Source organism: Phaenicophaeus curvirostris, chromosome 11 (assembly GCF_032191515.1).
Source record: "Phaenicophaeus curvirostris isolate KB17595 chromosome 11, BPBGC_Pcur_1.0, whole genome shotgun sequence".
Classification (NCBI taxonomy): domain Eukaryota; kingdom Metazoa; phylum Chordata; class Aves; order Cuculiformes; family Cuculidae; genus Phaenicophaeus; species Phaenicophaeus curvirostris.
The window spans coordinates 14,821,669-14,847,330 of NC_091402.1; the positions used below are offsets into that span (position 1 = coordinate 14,821,669).

At 39.2% G+C, this 25,662-nt stretch overlaps 1 protein-coding gene across 11 annotated transcripts in view; it reads right to left on the reverse strand.

The window, feature by feature from the left end:
- Positions 1-365: 365 nt before the first annotated feature.
- The window catches only part of PXK (PX domain containing serine/threonine kinase like), a 42,493-nt gene continuing 17,196 nt past the window's right edge, over positions 366-25,662 (reverse strand). For 2 of the 11 annotated variants that reach the window (XM_069866061.1, XM_069866052.1), the window contains 17 exons: positions 25,488-25,538; positions 24,791-24,838; positions 20,331-20,517; positions 18,303-18,380; positions 18,062-18,135; positions 17,091-17,165; positions 15,758-15,862; positions 15,499-15,600; positions 14,722-14,883; positions 13,296-13,413; positions 12,775-12,853; positions 10,545-10,593; positions 10,117-10,194; positions 9,604-9,690; positions 9,070-9,139; positions 8,043-8,105; positions 366-1,480 (listed from right to left, as the gene is read on the reverse strand). In XM_069866061.1, coding sequence (XP_069722162.1) covers positions 1,272-1,480; positions 8,043-8,105; positions 9,070-9,139; positions 9,604-9,690; positions 10,117-10,194; positions 10,545-10,593; positions 12,775-12,853; positions 13,296-13,413; positions 14,722-14,883; positions 15,499-15,600; positions 15,758-15,862; positions 17,091-17,165; positions 18,062-18,135; positions 18,303-18,380; positions 20,331-20,517; positions 24,791-24,838; positions 25,488-25,538 — 1,635 coding nt within the window. In that variant the 3' untranslated portion in view covers positions 366-1,271. The other 9 variants (XR_011338219.1, XR_011338218.1, XM_069866057.1 and 6 more) reach the window with 9 other exon arrangements.

A 25,662-nucleotide genomic window follows, 5' to 3' on the forward strand; every position in this document is an offset into this window, starting at 1 on the left:
AGAGCACCACACAGCAGGATTTAGCTGAGGGGTTTGTCCTGACTGGACAGGCAGGGAGAGCTCTGCTAGGTTTTGTTCAGCAGCTTCTGGCACAGAAGAGAAATTCAAGAATTTAAATCTTGGAGGCCAGAGTGACAGCTGCCTAGCCGAGTCTGCAGTGCAGCTTGGCCTGTCTGCCCAGCAGGCTGCTTGTCCACCAAACCCTTGGAGAGGCGATACTTGCCCCTGAGAGCAGACCTCCTTCAATTAAGGGCCAGCAATACCTTTCAGAGTATTTCCTTTAGCAGAAGTGCTCTTAGGCTCATGGGAAGTCTGGCTTGCAGGTGCAGTCCTAGCTGAACACAGCCACCACCACGCTGCCAAAGGAATTCCATTAACATTTTAATAAAAACGACTGAATATCACAGGTTACATGAAACTTTGTACAGACATTCTCTGCATAGTAACAAACACTAATGTACTTGAATTTAAAAAAATGGATTATCTATAATCCTTTAAAGTGCAATTTGTTTAAGGTTTTAAATCAAAAAGGATCTTTCAATAAACTTGAAGCTGTAGAATTGACTTGATGTAACTTTGCATTTAACTATATCAAGAATATTATCTCAGCGCCCTATTAACGCCCATTTCAACCATTTCCCCATTTAAAAACACTTTCCCTTAGAGTTACAGGTAAGATGTCCACTTAAACAAGTCTAATGAAATTGCATTTTTACTCCAGCAAATATGCTGAGAATAAGATTTAATTCTTCAGTTCCCTCACCCTGTGCAGTACGCTTTAAGGGTTTAGAGGGGGAGGAGGATGGTGGATTATCTGAAACAAAACTTGCTGATTCAATGCAGCAAGAATTTAGATGAGTAACAAGCACATGAAAAGTGTTGGAAAACTGAGCAGGCTAAAACTGCGTTCCTGTCATTTAAAAGAAGGGGTGGAATAGAGCTGGAAAAAAAATGCATTAATTCACCATGATCATGGTCATTCCTATTTTTGGGTTTTTATTTGGCTGTATAGAAATTTCTGTAAGCCCGAAACTGTAAGCAGAGAACAAAGTTCTTGAAATCAAAAAAAAGAATGGAGTACTTAGCATAGCATGGCAACGCAATTCAGACAGGGTAGTGCTGCTACTCCAGAAGAGCTGAAATAGGGGTAAATGGAGCTACAGCGTGATTAGCTGCTATATGCTGGAGGATCGGTCACCAGTTGGGAGGGTCTTGTTCCCAAACAGCACAGGAAGGAAAGAGGGAATTAAACCCTGGTGTGAGCTGTGGCCTCAGCTGATCCTGGGAGCACTGTAATCACAGGTCTGTGTTTTCTTCAGAGTTCCTTTCTGAAAGTTTTGAATGGAGCTGAGTAAGGCTCCTCGGCTTGCGTTGACATCGGGCTGTGGGCTTGGCTGCGTTGGCACCTCTGTACTTGGAGGAGGAGGAGCTGCTGGTGGCAGGGGCGGCGGTGGCGGTGCTGGGGGTATCGATGATGCTCCTGTTAGTTGAGGAGAAAAGATGTGGTTTGATTATGTCTAGGAGGTCCTGCTGCAGAGGACTGCAGCTCTTAGCTGGACTTGGTCAGTCCTGCACTAGTCACGTCATTCTTGGAATGCCAGTGGAGTGTGAAGAACAGAACAGATGAAAAATGCCAGAGTGATCAGATCCCTCTATCTGCAGGTGAGTCGAGTCATCTGAGACACCTCTGAAATTAAGCCTGAAGTGCCTCGGTACTCAAGGATGGAAAACATGACTCAAATGTGATCTTGCTCTGAGGGAAATGCAGATCACATAATAGGACTTCCAGCTTTAGTTTCTCTTGTTGTGCCCAGTGAAGCAGTTTGCTCTTTGGGTCATGAACAGCTACAAAACTGGAAGCAAATCCTTCTGCTTTTTCAAATTATATTCCATTTTCGAAGCACTAACTGCAGATAGAGTTTTCTGGAAGCGTTTTACGCTTCCTGTCAGACTTTCCCCAAACACGTAACAAATGCTTGTTACACCGGCTGAATGAATCACAACCATCTGCCCCTCTCATCCCTCGCCTGCCTCCCATGCGCCCACCGGTCACCTTTGCACTCTAGTCCTTGCCTTCTGCCCCAGTCACACCCATCTGTTCCTTCTCACCATGCCTCAGCCTCTAGTTCCTGACTCCCTGGAAAGCCAGAGCCCAGAGCGGGGCACACAGGCAGCCAGCCCACGTGGAGGTGCCTCCTGGCAGCTCAGATCCAAACACCCTTATCTTGTACAGCTCAAAACATCTGTGCTGGAGCAAAAGCAAAGGGGTGGTGAGCCCTTGCCACTCCACCAGACATCCATTGGAAGGTGGCATTTGCAGCACACCACCAGCTACGTGGAGAATGATGGGCTTGGCTTGTCTTATATATTATGCAATGAGCATGGGGCATAATGTTTAGTTAGCATCTTACAACTATTCAACGGAGAATTTTAACTTATGATCAGCTAGATCATTAGTTATTCCATAGTAAGTCTAGAAAGACAGATGGCGCCTATAGTGTAACACTTTTGGTAGCTCTGACCTACAAAGAGTGTAGGTGATGAGTGGCAAGAACTGTGACACAACACAGCACAAGGTCAATCAAGAGGCTGTGGTTACTGAAGCATAACTGCTTGCTATGAAGCGAGCAAATACTAAGCAGTTAAAGAACATGATGTCACACAGACTCAAGAGGGATTTGATGAAGGATAAAGCTCAGCTACAGAAAACAAAAAGCAGGCAAAGTTCTCCATACTCCACTTCTCTCTCAATTCCTCCCTCACACTTGCTCTCAGATCAACAAGTAATAGTAAAAAAGTAACTGCTGCAATTAAAAAGAAGCAGTTACACTCGATGGAAGTCATACTCAAAGCTCCCTCATTTTCTATTTCTACCAGTCTGTGAAGAGAGACTTTTCATAAGGAAGCAAGCTCCAAATGCAGAGATTTCACACAAAGCATTCTGTTTTGCTAGTGTAAGTTAATACATGCTGTGATTGTGCCGCTGCCAACTTTTCAGGAGAAATTCTAATTGGCATGGAAACCACCTTCTGTGACAACAAAACATGGAAGTACATATTGGGCTCATCTTCACTCTCCCCCGTTCCAGGGGAAATATTCAAGTCCCAGTAGAAATATCAGAGATCAACTGACACAATTTAACATGCCTGTCACATGTGGATCAACTGCTCTCTTAAGTAATCAAAACATTGCATGATGTTAGCACAAACTGAAATAAATTGCACATTTATGCCTTGTTTTGCCTTGTTTCCATCTAACTTATCCAAATGTCCTTTCTACACTAGCCAAAGATGTAAGTCAATTTATTTTTAAAAATACTGGAAAACCATCACATAGGTTAGAGTCCTTACGTTTCTCACACGTACAGACTGACAGCAGATGCAGCAAAGCAAATCTTGACACTTTGCCAAAGGAAGAACAAGATCAAGAACAGTTTAAGTAACCACTTTTGCAGTTAAAGTGGTCAGAGCAGAACATCGCAGGACTGGCGCTATCACCAAAGTGTAAAAAAATCCAAGACCAGCTAAGCATAAGTTAAATGGCTTGGATGAGATGCAAGAACTGCAGAGAACAAAGAATTTTGGCTGGAACTGCAAGCCGAGGTTGAAAAGGCTGTGCAAGTAATGGTACAAGATGTAATAGAGAATGACCATGAAACCAGTGGCCAGGACTACCTTTGGAATATAAATACAATGGTAATGTATGCAGTGAAGAAGGTAAAACCTTTGACAGAGGGGTAAAAAAGTCACAAACTGCTTGGATTACTAAGTATTATTAGGTCAAGATTCCATGTGTAATCTTAAAATTTTATTCTGGCTATTTTACAACAATGGCAGAAAAGAGAGCGAAGTAGGGAAAGAGGCCACCTTTCTTCAGGAAATTTGTTAAATTCCTCAGTGCTAACTATTATTGAAATTGAGCTGCTGACAACATCATTGTTTACAGACTATGATACTTACACATTTGAGCTCTGCCTTAAAACAAACACACACAGTTTTCAGGAAGGTATCTGACTAGCTATGAGCATTACACATTGAACCCATTAATTAAGAGCATGGTTCTGAAAATCTTCAAATCAATTCATGTCAAGTAGTCAATCAAAACCAAGCTGTCTTTCCCTTCTTGACATGAATCGTGCAAAGGAAATCATAGTTCACGCTGGTGTGCTCATATGCAGTTACATCTACAGATCAAATTGTTGTGTGTGAAATACTTCACTGTATTTACTAGAAAAAACATTTGAGACTAGTGCTCAGTTATAACTAGACCTTTCCAATACATATGTTGGAAGAACTTGTCTGCACGCATACATTTTACTCATTCATGCAGTTGTAGGAATAAAACACTCAAACAAGAACTTACCAAGGGTTTTTTACAGGGACATTTTTGTTAAGAGAGTGTGTTAAAAGGAATAGGAAGTAAATCAGATGCTGTAAACTTGATGCCTGAATTGAAACAAAAACTTAATTATGAATTTAAAGTGACAGTAATTGCGCAAACAGCATTAAAAACTTGGCTGAGAATGGGATGCAAACAAAGAAAATCATTTTAGTGATAGAGTTTTTAAAGATGCTGTATTTCATTAAAATAATCCAAAAGAACGTTCAAATCTTTTTCTTCTGTTCCCTCCCAATACTAACCAAGTTCAAGATTTGCATTTAACTTTCCCACACAGAAACAGAGCATCTTTAAAGAGATAAATCAGCATTAGCTTACTTTTCCGAAAATTCACGTTCAAAATGATGCATGCTCTATTGAAGACAGCAGAGAAAGAGAGAGGACACAAGTTAATCATCCAGTTCTCGTGTCAAGGTAAGAAAAACAGATACTGTTAGCTGAAAAGTTAGTACAAAAATCAATACATTGTTATTCACTGACAAACATGAGGACAGTAGATTGACTATTTCATATTACATATACAATACTTAGATTCTGAGTAACGAACCACAATTTTCCTTGCTAGGAGCGTTATTATACTTGATGAGCAAATGAAACACATGCGTTCAGTTGCACATGCCACAATTCAAGCTTTACAGTATTAAAGTGCATTTGGAGAGATACAGCAAGAAATCTGCAGGAAGATTAACTACAGAAGACAAAATTTATTCCATTCAAGGAACACTCCCTGTCATATTAACACCTTTATTTACACTTATGCTCTACGTATCAGAGACACTCCAGAACAGCACTTGCTGATGCATTCAAATTGTCTTACAGAAAGGTGAAGAGCAGAAAAGATGCACCATATGGGTGTCTATGAAACATACGCCGTACTTCAGGATTCAGAACAACTGGCACAGAAAATTATAGCTAAAGTTAAGTACAAATCTCTCATTTTCACTCCCATAGGGAAGCAAAAAACAACCCCCCCCACAAAGCTTCTCTGTTTTATGGGCTTACAAGGTTTAGAGGAGACACAGTGAAGTTCTAAAGAACCCATACCATGATGTTCTGCACCCTTTCTGATCCTAACTACAGCTCACAGCTACAAAGAAAAATAACATATTTTCAAGAAAGCAAAGGATTATGCAAGTAGAGAAAAAAAAGAATCAAACATTCAAAGAGAATGTCAGAAACACGGGAAGTCACATTAGAATCACTTGCCACAACCTAAGCAATGTGTTTCAAAGATGTTATCTAGCCAGGTGTCAGCAACAAAACCAGCCCAAACATTCTAGTCAATGCTAAATGCTCAGGAGAGCCTGTATTTCCAGTAGACACCTCTCCCCTCAAAGCAAGTTGTGCATTCAATCCTACAGCTGCAGCTATCGCTACGAAGACAACTGAAGCCAGCAATCATTTTATTTCTTATTATGTTTTGCATTGACTATACCAAGCACACAGCTGCAAACTAAGTCTTGCCAGGCCTTTGTTCAGAGACAAAGCAGATCTCAACCTGTGAGAAACCGCCTGAACGAGGTTCCTTCCCCAGGGCATGTCAGCATGGAGCCTGCTCCCCTCTAGCCAGTGTCTCTGGCTCCACACATACCCACAAACTACACTGATTTGCTTGGTTACAGGCCAGGACAAGGGCAAGAGCTTCTGATGGATACACCTATCCACGTCAGCCTTCACTTTGCCATCCCATCATATCAGCAAGACGCTTTGACATGGCATGATTCTACCACAACCAAACCACAAAGACAGACCGAAGGACTCGCTCCCCTTCTGACAGTCAGCTCACCACTCTGATACCCACAAGTAATTTGGTTTAGAGGTAAATATCATTAGTAAGTACAAGAAAAATTGAAGAGAGAGGTACAAGCTATAGATCTGTCAGTTGTCACAGAGAAAGACCTACCATGAGGTCCGTGAGATTTTCACTGAGTCATTAATAGCACACTTACTTAGAATAGCTAAAACTGCTGGTGAAAAAAATATTAGGCATGCTAGCTTTTCTTAGAGCTAATATCTGAAGTTTCTTCTATGCATTCTGCTCACAAAAGCATTCCTGAAATGGTGGCGCTTGGCTTTACACCCCATCAAATGCATCAAAGCCATCAGCACACTGAAACACTGTCCAATTTGAATGTAGTAGGGCAACGTGAACTGTATCAAACAGGGCTGATCACCACAAATCACCATGACCACACCAGCAGCAGGATGACCCACACACTGTGACAATGGGATTTGAACAAGAGGCAAGTTTTGAGCCCAAACTTGAGCGATTTTTAGCCATTTGAGCCACGTCTACACATAAACTTGCATCACATGCTCAAAACTTGGAAAAGCTTTCAATAAAGTTCCAATACATTAAAGTTAAAACATAAGTAAAAGGTATTTCTACTGCAGAAAATTAAAAGAAAAAGGTATTCTAAATATCTGTCCTTTGGAAATACAAAGTTTTCTTTTGCATTTTCAGCTACTCCTTTTTAAAAACCACAGAACTTGAAATAAACCCTCCAACTAAGAGCCAGTAAGACCAGAGAACAGCGCTGTTACTGTGCAACACACTTAACAGGAATTATCTTGTTCAGACTAGGTGGGAGAATTTAGTTTATAAAATACACACTTCAACATACCCTCAACTTGAAGGAGAATAATTTGAATTTCAGCATGACTGACTTGAATTACATTACAGACTGCAGTGTCCTTTGAAAGACCATCCACAGCAAACACAAATTTGACTGCATGCCTTCAGTTAACATGCTGCGCTGTGCAGAAAGTTCCCGGGACTAGAAATCATATGGCATGGGTCACCATAAAAATGGCCATGTTATGGACTGCTTCCCTTCTAGAAATGTATTCCATTAACAGCTTTTGCTGTTAAGGTTTGCCAGTGATACGCTTCTAGCCTTTCAGACTGAAGCACATCCACTATCACTCAATATTCGGATTTGTCATCAAATTTACATGAGCATTTCTGTTGCCCACTCAAGCAGATTCTTCACTACTTCCCACCACCTATCCTAAACATTAGCAAACTGTTTGCAGAGTTATCCAGAAAATCGGTAGAGGGAACTGGCCAAAAATAATAAAGATGATATTTTTAACCCAGATCAGTCTCTGACTTTTTTTTTTCCCAGTTCTACCGGTGTTACGAATGGGCTGCAGCAGAACAGGGGAGATCCGTGCAGCCTAAGCCACTGAATTTGTCATACCCCAAACTTCTGAAACTACATCACAGCAACACAGGTGTAAAGCCACGATACACAAAAACAAAGGGTCAACAAACCATTAACATCAGAACAAATGTATACTGCAACGTGAGGCTCAGAAAAGGCCTGTAAAGTAGCAATGTCAGTAGGACTGGAGTAACAAGAGACCTTGAAGCAAGCACTTATATACTATGGGTAAATCATATCATGTAGACCTCAAGAAAGGTTATTAGATGAAAAAGAACAGTATTAAAAGGTTCTCAATAGCCCTTAAATACAGCAAATGCTCACACTCAGGCTGACAGAAGATAAATGTCATCTCTGTGTTCCATCCCTGAAAGCCACCAACCCTCAAACATCCTTGGGAATAGCACCCACAGTTGGGGGAGGGGGAGATAAAAAAACAAAGAAAAAGATGAACACTGTAACAACTTTTGAACTTACCTGCTGTAGAGGGCGGAGTGGGGGATGATGGCGAAGTTAATGGGGAACTCGCCCCAGAGCCTGCTAAATAAAACAACAGACTAGTAACTAAAGATGTGACATTAAAACTCAACACAGTCAGACAAGACAGATTGTTGGAAACAGGCCAACTTTATTGACTGAAAATCCAATCCTACTTCCACTGAAATCTTGGGAAAGATTCCATTTCATACAAACAGTGTCACTCAGACCTGATTTGAACAGGGAGGCTTTACAGAACACAGGATCAGAGGAGTTCCAAACACGTAAGAAGCCCACTCAACAGTATTCCTCTATGGGAAACACTTCTTTTCTGTTGCTTAGGCTGTTGGATTTCAGCATCAAAATTCTGTTGTCCTTAAGAGTGGTGCCACCGCATGGATGGCACCCCATTTCTCCTTCTAAGAGATGATTTTCAGTCAGTTGCTGTACTCCACAAATTACTCTGATATCCGACTATTCCACATCAGGTTGCTTTTGGACACATAACAGCCAGGCAAGTCAACTCTGTTAAACTGTCTGTTAGTATCGACCAGTCCTCTAAACTAAATGAAGACCTGCCAAGGGCTCTGTTGTTTTAGATTAATTAAGCAGATAACTTTCTCAATTCATCTTAAGACCTTACTACAGAATACACATCACCACAGGCTCACAGGCTTTCTCCCTGAAGGCTACATTATTAAATGGCCCAAATAATAGATGTCATTATTCCACTAAAATGACAAACAGATTGAAGAGATTTGATGTATTTATTTATTTTTTTTTTAGGAATGGGGCACAGAAGAGAGGACAAAATGTTTTGTATTCAGCAACTGAAAAAATAAAACTGACAATAATTTTAAGCCCTCAATATATCTGTTATTAAATACTCAAAACAGTGGTATCAGGCTTAGTCCAATATTAATGCGTAAACTAATGGTGACCCTGGATCTTTTAAGCCAGAAAAGGACAGCAACAGCAAAGACATTGACACAGCTGTGTAGAAGAAAGCTCTTTTTTCTGTAGTTACCTGAGTTATTTGAGTTGCTGTATTTTGCTGAGTGTTCTTCCCCACTTTCATAGGCGGAGCGTTTTGATTTCTATAAACAAAGCAGAAGAAACAGAAGGTGGGAGTGAGTAACTGTTTTCCATGATAAGGACTGAACTGACAGACAGACTTGAAGCAGCCATCATCCACTTTATCACACAAGGTTTATCAATGCCCAACATCCCTCTCCCGCACCCAGCATGTGCCGCCACGATGCAGCAAGGCTGTTCTGCACTCAGGTATCTCCAAGCAAGCAAACAGGGCAACTCTAGTGCCTCCTCACCACTGGGGAAAGGCAGAAAACTGGCCCTCCAGAAAGGAAAAGAAATGCAGACAGCATGCTGCAGGAGCAGACTTAAAAAGGCTCCAATATCCTCACAACTTGTATCAGGAAGCAGCACAGACTGTCATCTGTGTATGAGATGTTAACTAAGCCTGTTTTCATACAACAGCCTCAAACCAAGTTAAACCAATATGCATATTTTCTGTGCGAGAAACCTATTTAAGACTGCTTACCTTTCGTGCTAGAATCTTCCTTTTCTGTTTTTCTTCTTCAGAGCCATGATGAGATTGAGCTCTTGTCAGCCTTCTGTGCTGGTGAATCTTCGAAATGAAGGGAAAACCAGGAAAAGACCATGTTAAGATCTTAAATGTTCTCAGACAAAGCATATATTTGGGGTGCAAGAAAACACACTGTAGTCACTCTGCATTTAGCTGTCTTTTTTTTCATTTTAGTTTTTATCTTTACTGCTCCTGGTAGAGGATGGAGCCTTATATGTAGTTAAAACGATCCTTTAACTTGGGAGCCACTGCCAGTAAAGCTACACCACTTAAAACAGTAAAATGCCATATAGCCAACACCTGTTCTACAACTGCACACACTGCATTTTCAGGAAAGCAATTCCATTGAGGAAAGTTTTTATTACTTAAAATCAGTTCAAGTGAGTAAAAACTCACTTTCTCCAAGTAAAAGTGATAAGAGGAAGTAAAATGGCTGGAGGAAATACAGTAAAGAAATGCAGACATTACCAATTTCTGTTCTTCTGTTAATCGTTTTTCTATGCATTCCCTGGAGGTTTTCAATGCCTCTTTTAGCTTAGTAGGAATCTAATACAGAACAGGAAAAAAAAAATCATAGCACAAAATGTGATAAAGGAAAACACAACTTCACTGCTGAAAACTCACCATTCATCTGATCATGTTGCCTACCTAAAGCCCCACGTTCTGACACTATTCCCTTAGTGAAGAAAAAAAGACAACTCCGGGTGCATGTTTTCCACCTTTCAAGGGTGACATAATGTTCTTGGGTACAATTCACCAAAGGAATCCAAATACTGATGGCAATCACCATAAAGCCAAATAAAGCCAGTTCTTTTCTGCCCTATTTGTCAATTAGTGCATAGCTACCCACACCTTGGCACTTCCACAAACATCAGCAAATCAATGTTCAGCTCTACCTTAAACTGTGGTTTCTCCGAGTTTGTTAGCAGGACGTCACTGAATAATCTGTGAGTGGATGAAAAAAAAAGAATAAAAAAGGAATATTACTCCCAAGAGACAAGCAGAACCACAGTAAGAACACTACTGGCACTGTTCACTCCTTCTTTCTCCTTTTCCTTCTCTCTCCTCATCCTGGGCCACTGCTTGGTTTTGGTTTTGTTTTTTTTACACAGGTTTTTATGTACTGCTTTTCATTTTCCAAGCACTGACATAAAACTTGCAGCATCCAGCCCTCAGAATGTAGCCGTGGCTGACAGCAGAGTTAGTTTTCAAAATACTTCATCCAGTCTTGCTGATAGAACAGGTATAAAGGCAGAGAAGGACTTCCCCAAAATAAGAATGCCTTTTCCTTAAAAGTATTTGGATCCTTAAATGACAAGAGATTGTTGGGGAACTTTATTTTAAATTTCACCTAAACAAAATGATTGCTCTTTTTAAGACAACTCTCCTGGTACAAGTGTTGTTTTAGTATTAACAAGAACCATGTGCAAGGTCAATGAGTGAACTTAACATTTGAAAATATTTGCATTTTTTGTCTGTACTCAGGCAAAGGCAACTAAAGCAAATACTCTAATATTTTTGCTCTCCCTTCTGTGATATCAGCAGAAAGAGTACACATGATTAATCCTTTTCCATCCAAAACAAAGACACTAGAGGGCAATGGCAGTCTGAAAATAAACTGGTTAGTCTGTTTCAAGATACTTTGTTCTGGAGAACATACTAGAAAACTGTCCCAGTAAGAGATCTCAAACCTGGCTCTGACAAAGATTTCAGAGAGTTTTTTGTTGTTGTTCACTATGGAAAATTATCATAGGCCTATACTAGAGAAAACAAATTCAAGACTGGAATCAAGTTTATAAGAATGGTATTCCATTAAAAATTCAGATATAAATCAAATTTTTAAAGACTTTAAAAAAACACAAATATTCAACCTTTTTTACAGGGTATCTTTCTGACCCTTTCTCACAAAATTAAGCAAACTCACAGTTTATATGGTTATAAGAAATAATAAAGTTTAGTAAATATTTATATTAATTACATTGCACAACACACTTCCGAAGAGCACTGGTATGAAGGGAATGCAGTATAATATCCTACATATCAGATACAGCTGGGCAGAGGTTGTTCAACAAATTTTACCACCTGTACATTCGTGTATTCACAGATTTTTCTCCCCTGCTTACATTCTTTTCTCTACCTCCCACCTTCTTTAAAAACAGAGGAAAGGAGGAATAGAAGGAGTTGAAGGCTGAGACAAGCCTGCAGTAACTGTTCCCAGCCAGGAAATACGAATCCTGGACCATGCTCTAAATGCTGTGCAATCTGTATGCTGTGAGATCAGACCCAGATTTAGGTATGGGCAATCTGTCATTTATAAGGTCATGATTCTGGCACCTTGTATTAAGGATAAATAAAAGAAACCCCCACTAGGAACAGTGGTTCTTTTGCTCAGCATGCTGGTGACACGTCACAGCGCAGTGACAGCAGACAACTTCCCTGGTAATAGTGCCTCCTAATTGCTGGCAGGGCAGCACTGCAGACAGGTGTGATCTCCAGCTCAGTCATGCACTAACATTGATAACCTTCTGCATCCTAGTCTTGCCCCATACCTGCCCTTACCACTTCACTGCATCACTGGGAGGACAGCCAGGAAATTTCTATCTATGCTTTGGGGAATCCCCAAGCCAGCCCTGCAAGAAGCCAGCCAGAACTGCACAAATTTCACACCCAGACCCAGTTAAAATGTCACTGCAGAGCAAAAGAAGAGATCTATTTTGCTAGCCATATGTAAACTGATAAAAAAATCTCCCACATTAGGTCTGAAGAAGATATGCAAAAAGACTCCTTATTTTAAAAGCTTCAAGACAATCTATGCATGACCCCAATCATGCCTGCTCTACTTTAATAACTGGATCAATTTAAACCATAGCACCGTGCTAAATAAACTGCATTCAAAATAGCTCCAACACACCAAGAAACAAAGAAATGTTAAATGGGCATCTAAAATATTCACAAGGAATGGGTTCTATGAAGCTTATCAAGTTTACAGCTTCATTTGGGATACACTATACATCCTTCAGAATGATGAGCAAATAATTCTAAAGAGGAACATGAGTAGAAAGGTTTTTCCTCCTACTATAATTAAAAACATTGTTATGAGTATAAAACAAGTAAAACAAGACTTACGGCATCTGTAAGAGCCGTGAAACAGTTGGCATGCCATTCTTCATAGCTTCACAGGTCAGAATGGATTCCAACACAGACACTACCAAAGCAAGAATAAGAATGAACACATTTTTGCACGGCAGGATAGCAAATGATTTAGAATGAATGTCTGGCACTGCTGTGCGATGTTCCTTTCAGTACTGCATCAACTAAGCAGTGATGAAGCTCTGTGGCATGTGTTTTTTATTATAAAGTTACTATAACAAATAGAAACTTTACAAGAATGTTAGACATGGGGTAGGGGAGTCCAGGCATCTAATTACTTATTACACACAACTTTATCACTTAGTTAAAAAAAATAAAAGTTTTATTTATATGTCACAGATATTTCAGGAAGAAGACATTTTCTGTTTTTACAAACTACTAATTATTTTCAGTACTGGCCACAAAGATCTTGGGCTGCTATTTCACAGCATTTCAGCCTAAGTAAAAGGGAAGAGTACCCAGGGAGCTGAGTGAGATTTTCTCAATCGTATACTAACCAACAAACACTGATGGTGCAGGAGGGAAGCTCTCTACTGGAATCGTATCTGGGGGTCTTCCGTACGTCATTTCATACAGCAAGTGTCCAAAGCAATGCACATCGACACCTTCTAAAGTCTGCAGAAGAACAAAACCATAAAACCACAACTTGCTACAACTAATCACTTTTTCACAACTGGTTTCAAAACCTGCAATACTCCATTAAAGAAAAAAAGTGGTCTTGCATTTGAAGATAGAAATGAAGAACCATTAAGACAGCTCCTAATCACAACTACTTCCCTGCATAACTTTAGCTCTAATGAAATATTTCTGCCTCAAGCTAAAGCAGGTACTGCTTTCTGTACATGGTGATACAACTGGGATAGCAGTATAGTCATGTTCAGTAGAGTAGTAAATTTCCATATGCAGCAGTTTAGAGAGCCATAGACTGATACAAATCACAATCAAGCACATATTCCTAGCTAAGTCACACAGCAAAGATTGAGATCAATAATATGACCAGCTGTCAGTTTATGGGGAAGTAGATAAGAAGACAGCAAAAATGCACACCAAACAAACCTAGGAGACTGTCCTTCACTCCTTGTTAAGTTTGTACAAGCTGTACATATATGCTAAGCATATTTCTGAGATTTTTGATTCATGTTTAAACAGAAATGGCTCCTTTTACTGGAAGAGGCTTGGAGCTTTGATGGTACTAACAGATTTGGACTAACCATGAACTTTTGATCGTTTCTTTGACAACACGTTAGAACCTGTTTAGCAAGGTCAGCAAGCAGCTGCCTCGTGATGCTGTACGGAATTTCTTACAACAAGCACTTAAAGGCAGGGCAAGATGCTGGTTAAAAAACTGTATTGCTGCAGCAGGGCAAATTTGTTTTCATATTTTTGTAGGAAGATAATATTTGGCTTTGCAAGCCTGCAGCAAAGAGACTCTTCAAATACATAAAAAATACCATTTAATAGCTAGACGTCTGTAAGCACCTAATCAATTTTCACAGTATCCACCAAAGACAAGGCTGACACTCCCAGCTAAAACCAAGTAATAAGCTGCACTCATTTTACAGAGGTAGAAGTGAAGAAGTGTAGTAGACAATATGCAAATTCCTATGAAATAAAAAGCTAAGGTGAAAGAGACTGCAGTTCACCTCTATTTGTGTCAGCACCACTGTCACAAAAACATTCATTTGCGCTCCCCTTCTACCTGCTTACCTTTGGCCTTAGCCTCACTCCAGTGTGCTGCAACAAAAATTCTGTGCAGCCAGGCAGTAATTTGGAGGAAGCAGAAAAAGGAATTGATGGAAAAAAGCTCAAATCTAAAAAAGAGGTTTGAAAGAGGTTCTTCTCATTCTACTCAGTTCTCCACAAACAGAAGTTGAGGATTAAGGGATGCAAGACAGTCAGCTGAATTAATTGTCTGATTCTTACATTTATTTTCCGAAACTGTGAGAAGTATGATCGATAAAATGATGGAAGTCCCAACAAGGAATTTTCTAGATCCAGTAACTTGCATGTGTCCCCATCCAATATCACATTGCCAGAGTGAAGATGGCCATAAGGAAATCCTTTCTCATGCAGAAATTTTAATACCTGAAAAAAATCCAATACAGAAGCACTGTCACAAGATACTCTGATGATCTCAAGATCTTAAATGCTCTAATACTAAAGCAGACACAAAACAAATGAGGCCCCTATCTGGAATGCTTGCTCAGCTTGATTTTCTATGTACGTCATCTTTGGCTCATGATTCATTTCCATTTCACTGGTAACATTTCCCACAAAACAAACATTTGATGCTGATTCTCATAGCAGGCTTACTGACACCTCCCAAGAAGATTGGCATACAAAAATTCACAATTCTATTATAGTTTGAATAAATTTTTTTAAAACTCATCTTAATGACAGTGAATTTATGGCATGTGTTCTGCAGGCTATGACTTACTTCTTTCCCTTTTCCCACAGGGCAAAACTACATTATTACCCCTCTCCTACTTAAGCTAGACACACACAAAAATTGCCTTTTTTTTTCTTGGTCACAAATGGCCTCAGACATCAATACCTAAATTCAGCTCCCATCAGCTAATCTCAATTTACATTTAGCTTTGAAGCCTGCTGCTGAAATAAAGCTTGTCTACTTTTTCTCGTTAAACCAGCTGACCTGAAAAAAAATCATAAAGGCTGGTAAATAAAGCAAAAAATAAATACCTCTAATATTTGCCTTCCATATGTTTTTATTTGCTGAAGTTCAAGACCTTGAATTTTTTTAGGATTGCAATACTTCTTCAGGAATGGGTCTTTTGGCCTTGCCTTTAAAAGAAACACACATCAAGTATAATGCTCAGAAAAGCCAGTAATTGTTTCAGTTTGCTAAGCAAGAGATGGTGAACGGTTTTATAAAAGACATACTATGGTCATTCCAGCAAACATACTACCATTTAATCTGAGGGCATGAGGGAGACATTACCTTATAAATAAGGTCCTTTAGTGTCCCTTTTTCACTGAATGGTCTGATAAACAGCGCTGAAGATTCATTGGCAGTGGCAAAAGTGATTTTGTAAATATAGGGATGCTACCAAAAGAAGAAACTGCAGGTAAGTTTTAAATGACACATTCTGTAATTAATTTTTGCTTGATTCACATGTAAGAAAAGTGCTGCTTGAATTGTATATTTGAAGTAATAAATTGGATTCTGTCAGTGACATTTGCTCAAGTTATTCAGTCTTAACCTGGAGTAAACGCAAAGAAAACTTCACAGGACATTGTTCAATTTCCACATAAATTAAAAAATAAATCCACCAACTTTTTTTAACCAAACAGACTAGAAGTTTAGACAAATAAAAAAATCCAGCCCCACTAGCACTTACACATGAGCAGCTTTACTACAAGTTTAAGTCATGCTAGGCTAAAATCCATCCATGGTTTTAGACAACTATGGCACATAAGAGAACTTGGCATTAATAGCTGTCATTACAGTGTATGTCTTCAGAGATTATTATAACAACTTCCTGCAACTTTGTGAAACCAAATGAGACAATGCAGTTGGAAATAAATTACACATGCAATACATAGACTAAGTGGAATCGCTAGTAAGGAAAGGACTCCTTGCTCATGTCTTTTAATACACCAGTTTCAGTCTGGTTTGGAGGTTGAAAAGCCCAGTTTTCAGCCTTTGCTGTTGTGTGTATCTGCACAGAGGTTTTACCAGTTTAAATATCACCCTTTCCAGCCAGTCTTTCACATGCTTAACATCCTTAAAGAGAAACACCTTTTGAAGTCATATTCCAATTTTTCAGAGATGCCTACTGGATTTATAATGTGGCATTGCATAGGAACTTACAATTGCACAGCCTCCATTGTACCTCTGCTAAGATATTCCTGTCTCAAGTTCAAAGAACTGAAAAAATGACACCCATTCCACTGCTTTATCCACTGTTGCCTGAGAATATCCGCAGCATACAGGCTAGCAATTACACCTAGACAGCACTATCCTAGCAACCTAGGATGTTGAGGAGCTGAAATAAAAGCTCGTGATCTCACAGTACTGCACAAGAAAAAAAAAAAAAAAATAATCACAACTCTGAATCTCCTGTAATAATCCTGCAGGATTATTATCTCTGCTGAGAACATGTTATATCATGTAGTGTGGGAAATGTAATTAAATGTTTTGCAAATCTTTAAATGAAAGCAACTCTAAAATTACAAACTCTGTCTACTAGGCTACAGATGCCTTTGCAAGATCAGTCCTTGACAAGAACTTTTGTGCTGGCACAATTAAGAAGTCTTCAAGTAATACTCACAGAACAGGAAGAAAGAAGTTTCACAGCATACTGTAAGTCTTTGTCAGACAAGTATTTATCAGGGCCAAGATCAGCCTAGAAATAATAGGAAAAGAATGGCATCACAATGGATCCTGCATTCCATAAAGAAAATATGATCTATATTCTGCTTTCACAAATTAAGGCAGCTGCTTGAAGGTGTATTTTGAAGAAAAAGAAAGGAAATTACATACAGAATGAAACTCAAAAGAGTCTGAATAACGCCATGGTTTCACAATACAGAGTGTCTGACATTAAATAAATATTATTGCCTCCTTCCTCCCCCCATATCTGATGTGCATTACTGCCACTGAATGAACTCTGCCAACCCCAAACTAAGGACTGTGTGCACTGTGAACTGATAAGGCTTAAGCCCCCACCTTCTTCCCCTCCAGCAAAAAAAAAAACTTCCCTCTTACTGCAGAATTCAGTGATATCCGCTCTCCAGTGAAGTCTCACAAACAGCTGTGCTGATACAATTAAGAGGGCAGCACATTTCAGCACAGGAACACAAGCATGTGTTCAGTAATAACACGCTGTTCGGTGTCAATGCATGTCTACCTCACAGGAGCAACTCATGCTTCTCTGACATATTTATGTCAGTAAAACTAAAGATCGGAGTAAGGAAACCCAGCACTTTAAAAAGGATCATCTTGTTAATTTTCAGTGAGCAAGTTTATACTACGCTCAGCAGCTACATCATTACAACTAAAGAAATAGAGATGCAAGAATGGGAACAACTGAGCAGGCGCGGAAACTTGCAAACTGGATTTGCCACCAGAAGAAAGATATGTAAGTTCTCACACCACGTATCCACCCAAGGGCTTTCAAGGCTCTTTCAAAGCCTGAGCTCTTAAGTCTATGTCCCTGTCAGTCATGCATGGAAGTCAACATAAATTAAATCAGCCAATTTTATGAAGATAGACTTGAGTGTGACACGAAAATGCATATACCCAGCTTAACATCAGCCGTTCCTTTGGTTGATTCTTAATCTTCATTAAGAAATATTTCTTACGTAATCGCCAACCTACAAAAGAAGAGTCATCAACAGCTTTAATTAAAACACTACTAAATTACACAGCTTACAGACACGGCAAGGTCTGTAAGCAGAAACAGCATTGTAATCTTAGGACAATTTCTGTAGTCAGAAAAAAAAAAATCAGACAAGTTTCCATGCATACATGCTCTTCTTACCTATATCTTTTAATGGTTCTACCACTTCCCACTTTGGCTCTGACCGGAAGAACATTGACACATGCTGTAAGGCAATTTCTGGAGAGAAAAAAAAAAGTTTTTAAGAGACTATTTAAGATTATCACCCACATGTTGAGTAAGGTTGAATGCCAGAAGGAAGCCTGGAGGAATTCAGATTGAAAGTCAGCAAAATGACTTGAAAAGGAAATCAGATAAAACCACAGTTAAAGGGCATTTGCATTTTTAACCCGATATCTCAAATCCACAGAGAAAACAGAGAAAGCACTGCCTTCAAAAACCTTAGCCTACTGAGTTTGCATTCTATCTGCACCAGATCTACATTTCCAAGTTCAAATTCAATGCTCACAGCTAAGATTTCCCACACTATGTTAGATCAAAAAATGTTTCTACTATATCTGTAAAAGTGCTAACTTTTACATCGCTCTAATGGGCATCTACATTGCCATTACTACACGCACACTAACCAGTTCTGTTTCACTACGTGTTGTTCTGTTCTTTTCTATGCAGGCAAATGCATTTTGCTAGCTATCATCATCTAACACACATTTCAGGGTGGGGAGGGGGAGAGCACCCTTCTGGTTACTGAACTCTCCCACAGCTGGGAACACAACTGCTATGTTCATGAAGTGATTTGAGGGGAAATCTCCATGAGTAGTGACAGCAAGTGGAGAAAGAGAATCATGCCAACAAGGAGTTTTCTCTAACATGGCTTATCTTGGCACAGAAACACTGCAAAAAGGTAAGGACACGCTGGTCTTCCTGCACTCTATCTTCACTCTCAAAAATTAGGCTAGGAAGAAGAGAGAGAACAGTGCAATAAATATCAGTTCACTGTCCCAGTATTTAAGAAATGACAACTGATTGTGTCTCCAAAGACTATAGGCAATGACTTGATTGCTACTAACTTTCCAGTAACTTGCTGTGAAAACAACCTTGATGAAAGTGCTCAAAAATTAACACAGAAGTCACGGTATCTCCTACAGATTTAAACTGCTTGCTCAGCATCAGCCAGACAAACTGCATCCTTTGAGTTACTAATAATTTACAGCTCCTCCACAGCTTATCATAAACATCCAGGAAATGTTCTTTGCACTTCGAAGCTGAAGACACGACAATGTCACATAAAGGGAGAGCAAAAAGACAAGTGAAAAGGAAGCAGTAAGTTCCTGCTTCAGTAGGCTCTGCTTTTATGAAAACAAACTTTGCATTTTGCAAAGAGTCAATCTGACCATGAACTACATCTGTGGAGTGGGTTTCATCACTAAGAGGAAGTTTTTTTCAACCTATAAGAAAAATATTTAACATTTTCCAATGGCTGAAGCTGAAGCCATATGAATTCAAAGAAATACTTAATAATGAAGAGAACTGATCACTGGCATATCATTTTAAGGGATGCAGTGGTGTTCCAGTATTTGAGGAGTGAAAGGGGTGTCACTTATTCAGACCTTGAAAAAGTACTCAATCTATCTCAAACAATTAGTTCGAGGAAGTCTCACAACCCAAAGCGCTAGCGAGAGCCAGACAAGATACCACAATTGTTCCTGTTGATTTGAAAAACAGCAGAACCGCAACAAATGCAAAATTCTGTGCTCAGAAGGCTGGCTGTTTTAACAGAATGCAGAGCTGACAAACTTAACTCCACCTTACACTCTGGTAGACAGTTTCCAAGTACCAACCTTCCCCATTTATCATGAACTGTGAAAAAGTAGATATCACTCGCACCAACCCCACTCCCCCAGGTTCTGCACATATAGATCTTGACCCTCATTACTCTTCTGTAAAATAATACAAATATTTAGATTTGGCAATTGCAGCACGATTCAGGCACAGAGATGGAGATTATGTATGATTTATGATTATAAATAATCACATTCCCAGTATGATAATGTTGAAGGTTGTTCCCCACTCACCCCCTCCATGGTTCAGTATAAAACCCTGCCAGCATTAATGAAAGATACACACATGCTAAAGGGAAACTGCAACACAGTTTTGCAATTCCTCACTTACCAGTGTAGTTTACAGAATAGCTGTTTGGGTCCAAGAATTTTTTTACCAGTTCACAGTTAGACAGTATGTGATGGGTAGTAATTACATCGAGATAGGCCTGGAGTCCCTTCTGTCTTTCAGCTATGAATTCACGCTCCATATTTCCAATCAATTTTTTTGGAGGAAGAGGTAGACTTAGAGCTGAGATCTTAAAAAGAGAGGAAAAATTACTATCTTTGCTCTTAAAATGCCCCAGGGATATAAACTAGCAACTCAGAAAGTAAAAGACTTCAGCTATATAACTGTTTTTGAACTGTGTGTATAGAAGCTTTTATGTTTTTTCTAGGTAGTGTTATCAGGGTAAACCAGCCAGGCGACAGCTCGCATCCCGCTGTGAAGAGATTAATAAGTAGAACAACACTGAAAATGCAAGGAGATAAATCTTTGCTAGTGAGTCATGCATTTAAGATCACTGCACAAAAACTTTCACATACTAAATAACTACAATTTTCAGCCATATCGTTCCTATGACATACCTCCACCACAGCATAAAACCAATTCAGACCTTTCCACTTTCCCTGGATAAGATTTACACTTTCTTATTTCATGAAGTGCAAATTAATAACCTTCCCTTGCTTCTATTGCCTTTACAGGTAATTTAAAGACCTTACTGCTAGTATCTCAAATCTATAATTTCAAATACAGTGCAACTTTTCTGTTTTCTCTTCTGAATTTGTTGTTACACAGTCTTTAAACAGCTATACATCTTTCAACACAGAAATAGCTGCAATCTACTAGTGGATGCAGAGTAGTTGTCCTATGCTGACATAAATGATCCAAAACTTCAGATAAAATCAGAGAAATACTTTGAAATACAATGCTGAGAAACTGTACAGGAATTCAAAGCCTCACCTAAGTCAGAACAAAGAGATCATCTTTAGAAAACAAAACTAGGCTGCACACAGTGTTTATATTCAATTAGGTCATGGGAATTGCCAGAATAAATTTTTGTTGTTGTTAACACATCGCTGTCCTGCAGATCAAAGCACCTGCCTTGGCACGCTGAATCTCCATGGGAGTTAGCTTTAAGAAGCGCGTGTTGCAGGAATCAATTACACCAGATGCAGTAACCTCAATTCAAACTTCAGCAAACAGTTCACCAGAGAGAAGACAGTGACTTTTCGTGTTTGAACAATTCTCATTTTAACTAGCAGAAACAATAACAGGATTAGTCCAACAAACTGGGGCAGAAGTGGCAATCCCTTTCCGTTTTTCCCTCCTTTCTTTTTTTGAACACTGGAATCGACTGCCCCCAGCCTTAGCACTTCTCATGCTTTCTGACCACAAATTATGGGTTGAAAAACAGCTGTGACTGTATTACTCACCTGAAAAGCATGTCAAATCTTAATCACCTTTAACAGTTAGCTCCCATCAAACAGATGAGGACTCTAGTTCAGATGTTTTCAAACCACTATTATTTGTGTCAAAATTTATTACAATAAACCACACATCTGTTATTTTTCAACAGAAAGTAACATTCATTTTTGTAGCTATCTGCCAAAATACATAACACAGTGAGAACACTGTCTGGTCTAGAAGAACACCCCACTGAGGTCTCGACCTCACAAAGATCTCGCACGCTTTCAAACACAGGCAGTACTTCTTTGCGGCCCCAGCTCAGCACTAGAGCTAGGATGGGCTTCACTGCAGAAGAACCTGGGAATAAACATTCTTATCTTCAAATCACAGCCTGCTCAGGAATGTCTGTTCAAAAGCTGCAATAAAATGCTTCACAAAAGCCAGATATCTTGCTGTACCGGTAGTTCACTGAACAAAACAGAAGAGCAGCCAATGATCTTCACACATCTCTGTCAAATAAGTGAAGAGGAAGAAGTGGTCTGGAAGGGGATTTTCAGCTGAGAGTTCAGGAAATCTGGCTTGAAACTTTCTGATGCTGATCAGAGTCACGGGGGCATACACCTTTCTTTATTTCCAAAGTGTTTAGTAGGGCAGCATCCCCTAGCCTAGACACTTTGGAAATTTACAGTCCTTACTATTATTGCATAGGCAGCACCACATTAACAGCAGAAAAGTTGCATTCCGACTCAACTGCAGCTATTTGTTCAGACACAACCATCCAAAGCCTCCAGAAAGGTCAACTGTGCCACAAGAACTGAAAGAACTTGGAACTTTACACCCAAATTAAATCCAGCAGTTTTCCCAGCAACATTTTAGTCTTGAATGAAGGCAACTGGGATTTGGCATTTTCTTATTGCTCGTCTTTTTATATTATTTCGGGGGTTTGTTTTGTTTTGAGGCTAGTTTGTTTACTCTAATTTTGGCATACACAAGATGAGAGTTTAAAGAGTTTAAAAACAAATAATGGGAGATTAATATCGTGATGAAATGTTGTTGCTTAGAGTTCTGGATGGAAAGAACTGAGGAGTGCTGCGTGTCTTAATGGGTCAGAAAACTTCAGCTCCAGCATCACAAAGAGCAATTGATAAAAAACACCAAAACAGCAGGAGAAAAAGCAATTTTAACATGCTTCTCACCAGCTGCAGACTGCTGTCTCTCAAGCCCTGGCATACAGAGCTAGGCTGAGGGAGCAGTGGTGTTTGTCAAAAGCAGAGTTGTGCATCATCAATAAAGGCTTAAAACTGTCTTCCTGCCTTTTGCTGGGAACATACCAAAGAATCACACCTCTTAGGGTGGCCCTCTGTACTAGCGAAAACCAGCTGTCTCCAAGTATCTTGGCCTTTCTAGGCTGTGGAAAGCAGAAACGGGAGTTTGAACATCAAGGGGTAAGCAGCAGTTTTCACAGAAAAGATATGAAGTGCTAATGAAGAAGGCCTGTTAATTTAGCCACCATCTGCATATCCTCCTACCCAAGTCAGAGATACATCTTGATGTTTGATCTTTTCTAGCCATTCAGGTAGCTGATGATTTTGTCCCAGATCTTGGTATCTTCTATCTTCAAACTCTCTCATTTCAAATTCCTCCTTGTCCCACTCTGCAAGTTGCTGTCAAATAATTTCCTGAACCTTCCACTTTCATCATTCACCTCTGTCTCAGGTACAAAGGCCTTTTCTTTCTGTCCTACATCATACACAACCTATTTCCCTTTACTTTCTAGACCTTCCACTTAGGCCTAACCTTTCAGCACCTGTCATTTCTGAATTTTAAGTCTTAAAGGTCTACTGCCTTTTCTACTAAAGCTTTCTCACTTGAAAGTTAAATGAGAATGTAATAAAGCTTTTTCACATCCTATTCTCCATGGTTAAAAGGACTTTGTTAGAGGTAGCTGCAAAAGTGAACTCTTTCTTCTTTTTAAAGCATTCTCTTTGATGTCTATCAAAACTTGACTATAGTTAAGACTACAATGACTACTACAAACAATGGCACTAATACCATCTCATTTTCCTTGTCTTCCCATGGGTGCTTATCTTACATCTTGGATCTCTAGAGCAGGAGGCATCTTTGTCTTGCATTTCTTCAGCACATCACTTGAGGTTTCTAGGTCACAATTAAAGTTCCTACAAGCCACTCCATATTCAATAAAACAATGCTACAAGGCAACTGTGTTGGTTCTGTTGAATCATGACTAATTTGCCCCTCCATCTACCTTCTAGCATAGGAGTCATTCACAGCAGACTATTAGAGTGCACATTTCAACATCTTTACATGGTTTTGCTCACTGAAATTCATCAAGAAGATATGGGGGGGGAGAGAAGGAGAGGAAGTGCAGGTAGGATTAAGTTCTTGAATTCACACTGTATTTAACAGGAAAAAAAGCTTCAAAGTCACAAAAATCTATCCTCAAATCACAGAAGCATTCACTTTTTATCTTGTTTGCATAGTACTATGGAAATCTCAAGTAACAAGTTTCAGCCTTGTAGATGCTAGTCACTGCTGCTTCCCCCCTTTTCCCAAACACACTCATATACCCTGCTTTTTCCCACACAAACTAAAAAGAAATAATTGTCCTAAAAAGCAGAAGAAAACACACAGTAAGTCCAGTGTTTAACTACAGAGCACTTTCCAGTGATACAGAAAACCATCACATGATAAGCAGCATCTGGTAGTGCTTTTAGACGAATATAAATAATGAGACACATAGCACTTCAGTGCTGAATTTAAAAGGTTGGTATGTGCCTTGGCTTTCTTCAAATCAAAGGAGGAACAAATAATAACACACAAAACCGGAACAAGTCACAGTACTGAAGGGAAGATTCAGTATCTGCCAATTTCCTCCATTTCTACACAAATTGGTCCTGTTGATGTTAAAATTAAAATTTAACAAGAGAAAACATAGGAGTGAAAAAATATACATTCGAGTTACACTTGAAGTCAGAATTTCTCTTTACACCTATGTGAATCTGTATTTTTTCTTCACTGCAATATATAAAAAAATCACAAGCCATTTGAAATATATCCTTCTAACAGACATTTTATATTTATATATCAAGGGTAAAAGTTACCTGCAAGCTATTATTAAGCAAGTCAAAGTCACTGTATCGCCTCACAATCTGCAAAATATAAAGACAAAGTTCAGGAAATATATTACCTTTCCCATTAGCATTTTACTCTTCAAAATCCCATCAGAGAAAAGTAATTCCCATTTATAATTGTCTTCTTCTTTTAACCACTTATGTAGAAATGCATAACTGCTGGATTTATGTCATGCTGCCAGACAGCAAAGAGCAAAATAAAGATGCATTTCAGATATTATCTTAAAACAGCTTAAAATAATATTTGTGAGCAAAGCTGCTAGCAAACAATGGATTTTTGCCATGTTAGAGCAAACAACTTTTCACAATCATCATTGCTTCTAAGCTTGATTGGTCATGTATCAGCAAGGCCCTCATTTTATCACTAGGGAAGGCAAACTTGCATTTGAAATTTTGAAAAAATGGTCACGCCAACACATGGTAGTAACAAAACAGACATTTTTCCTGTTTCCCTGGAATGGTCACAATAGCAGCAGACAACTTGCCTTCTGTAGCTACAGAACACTGTTTTTCTCTTAGTTTTTGACCACAAATATTCAAGCACTTCATGTTCTCAATTCCAAACCACTTCCCTCTCCAGCTCAAATTTAAAAAGCTAGGAAGAGACAATTTCCAAATTCTTCCTGAAAAGGCATCCTGGTTACGTGAACCACATTTAAGAAATTACCTGCCAACTGTTTTCCGACGAAACTCCTCTCTGAACACGGATTATGTATTCCTAATAAAAGGAAAAAGTTATTAGAAATGAGAAGTAATGAGAAATGAGAAATGAGAAGATATTAGAAATGAGAAGCTGAAGAAAGCTATTAGTTACTTCTCCAAATGTGACCACTATCCAGTTA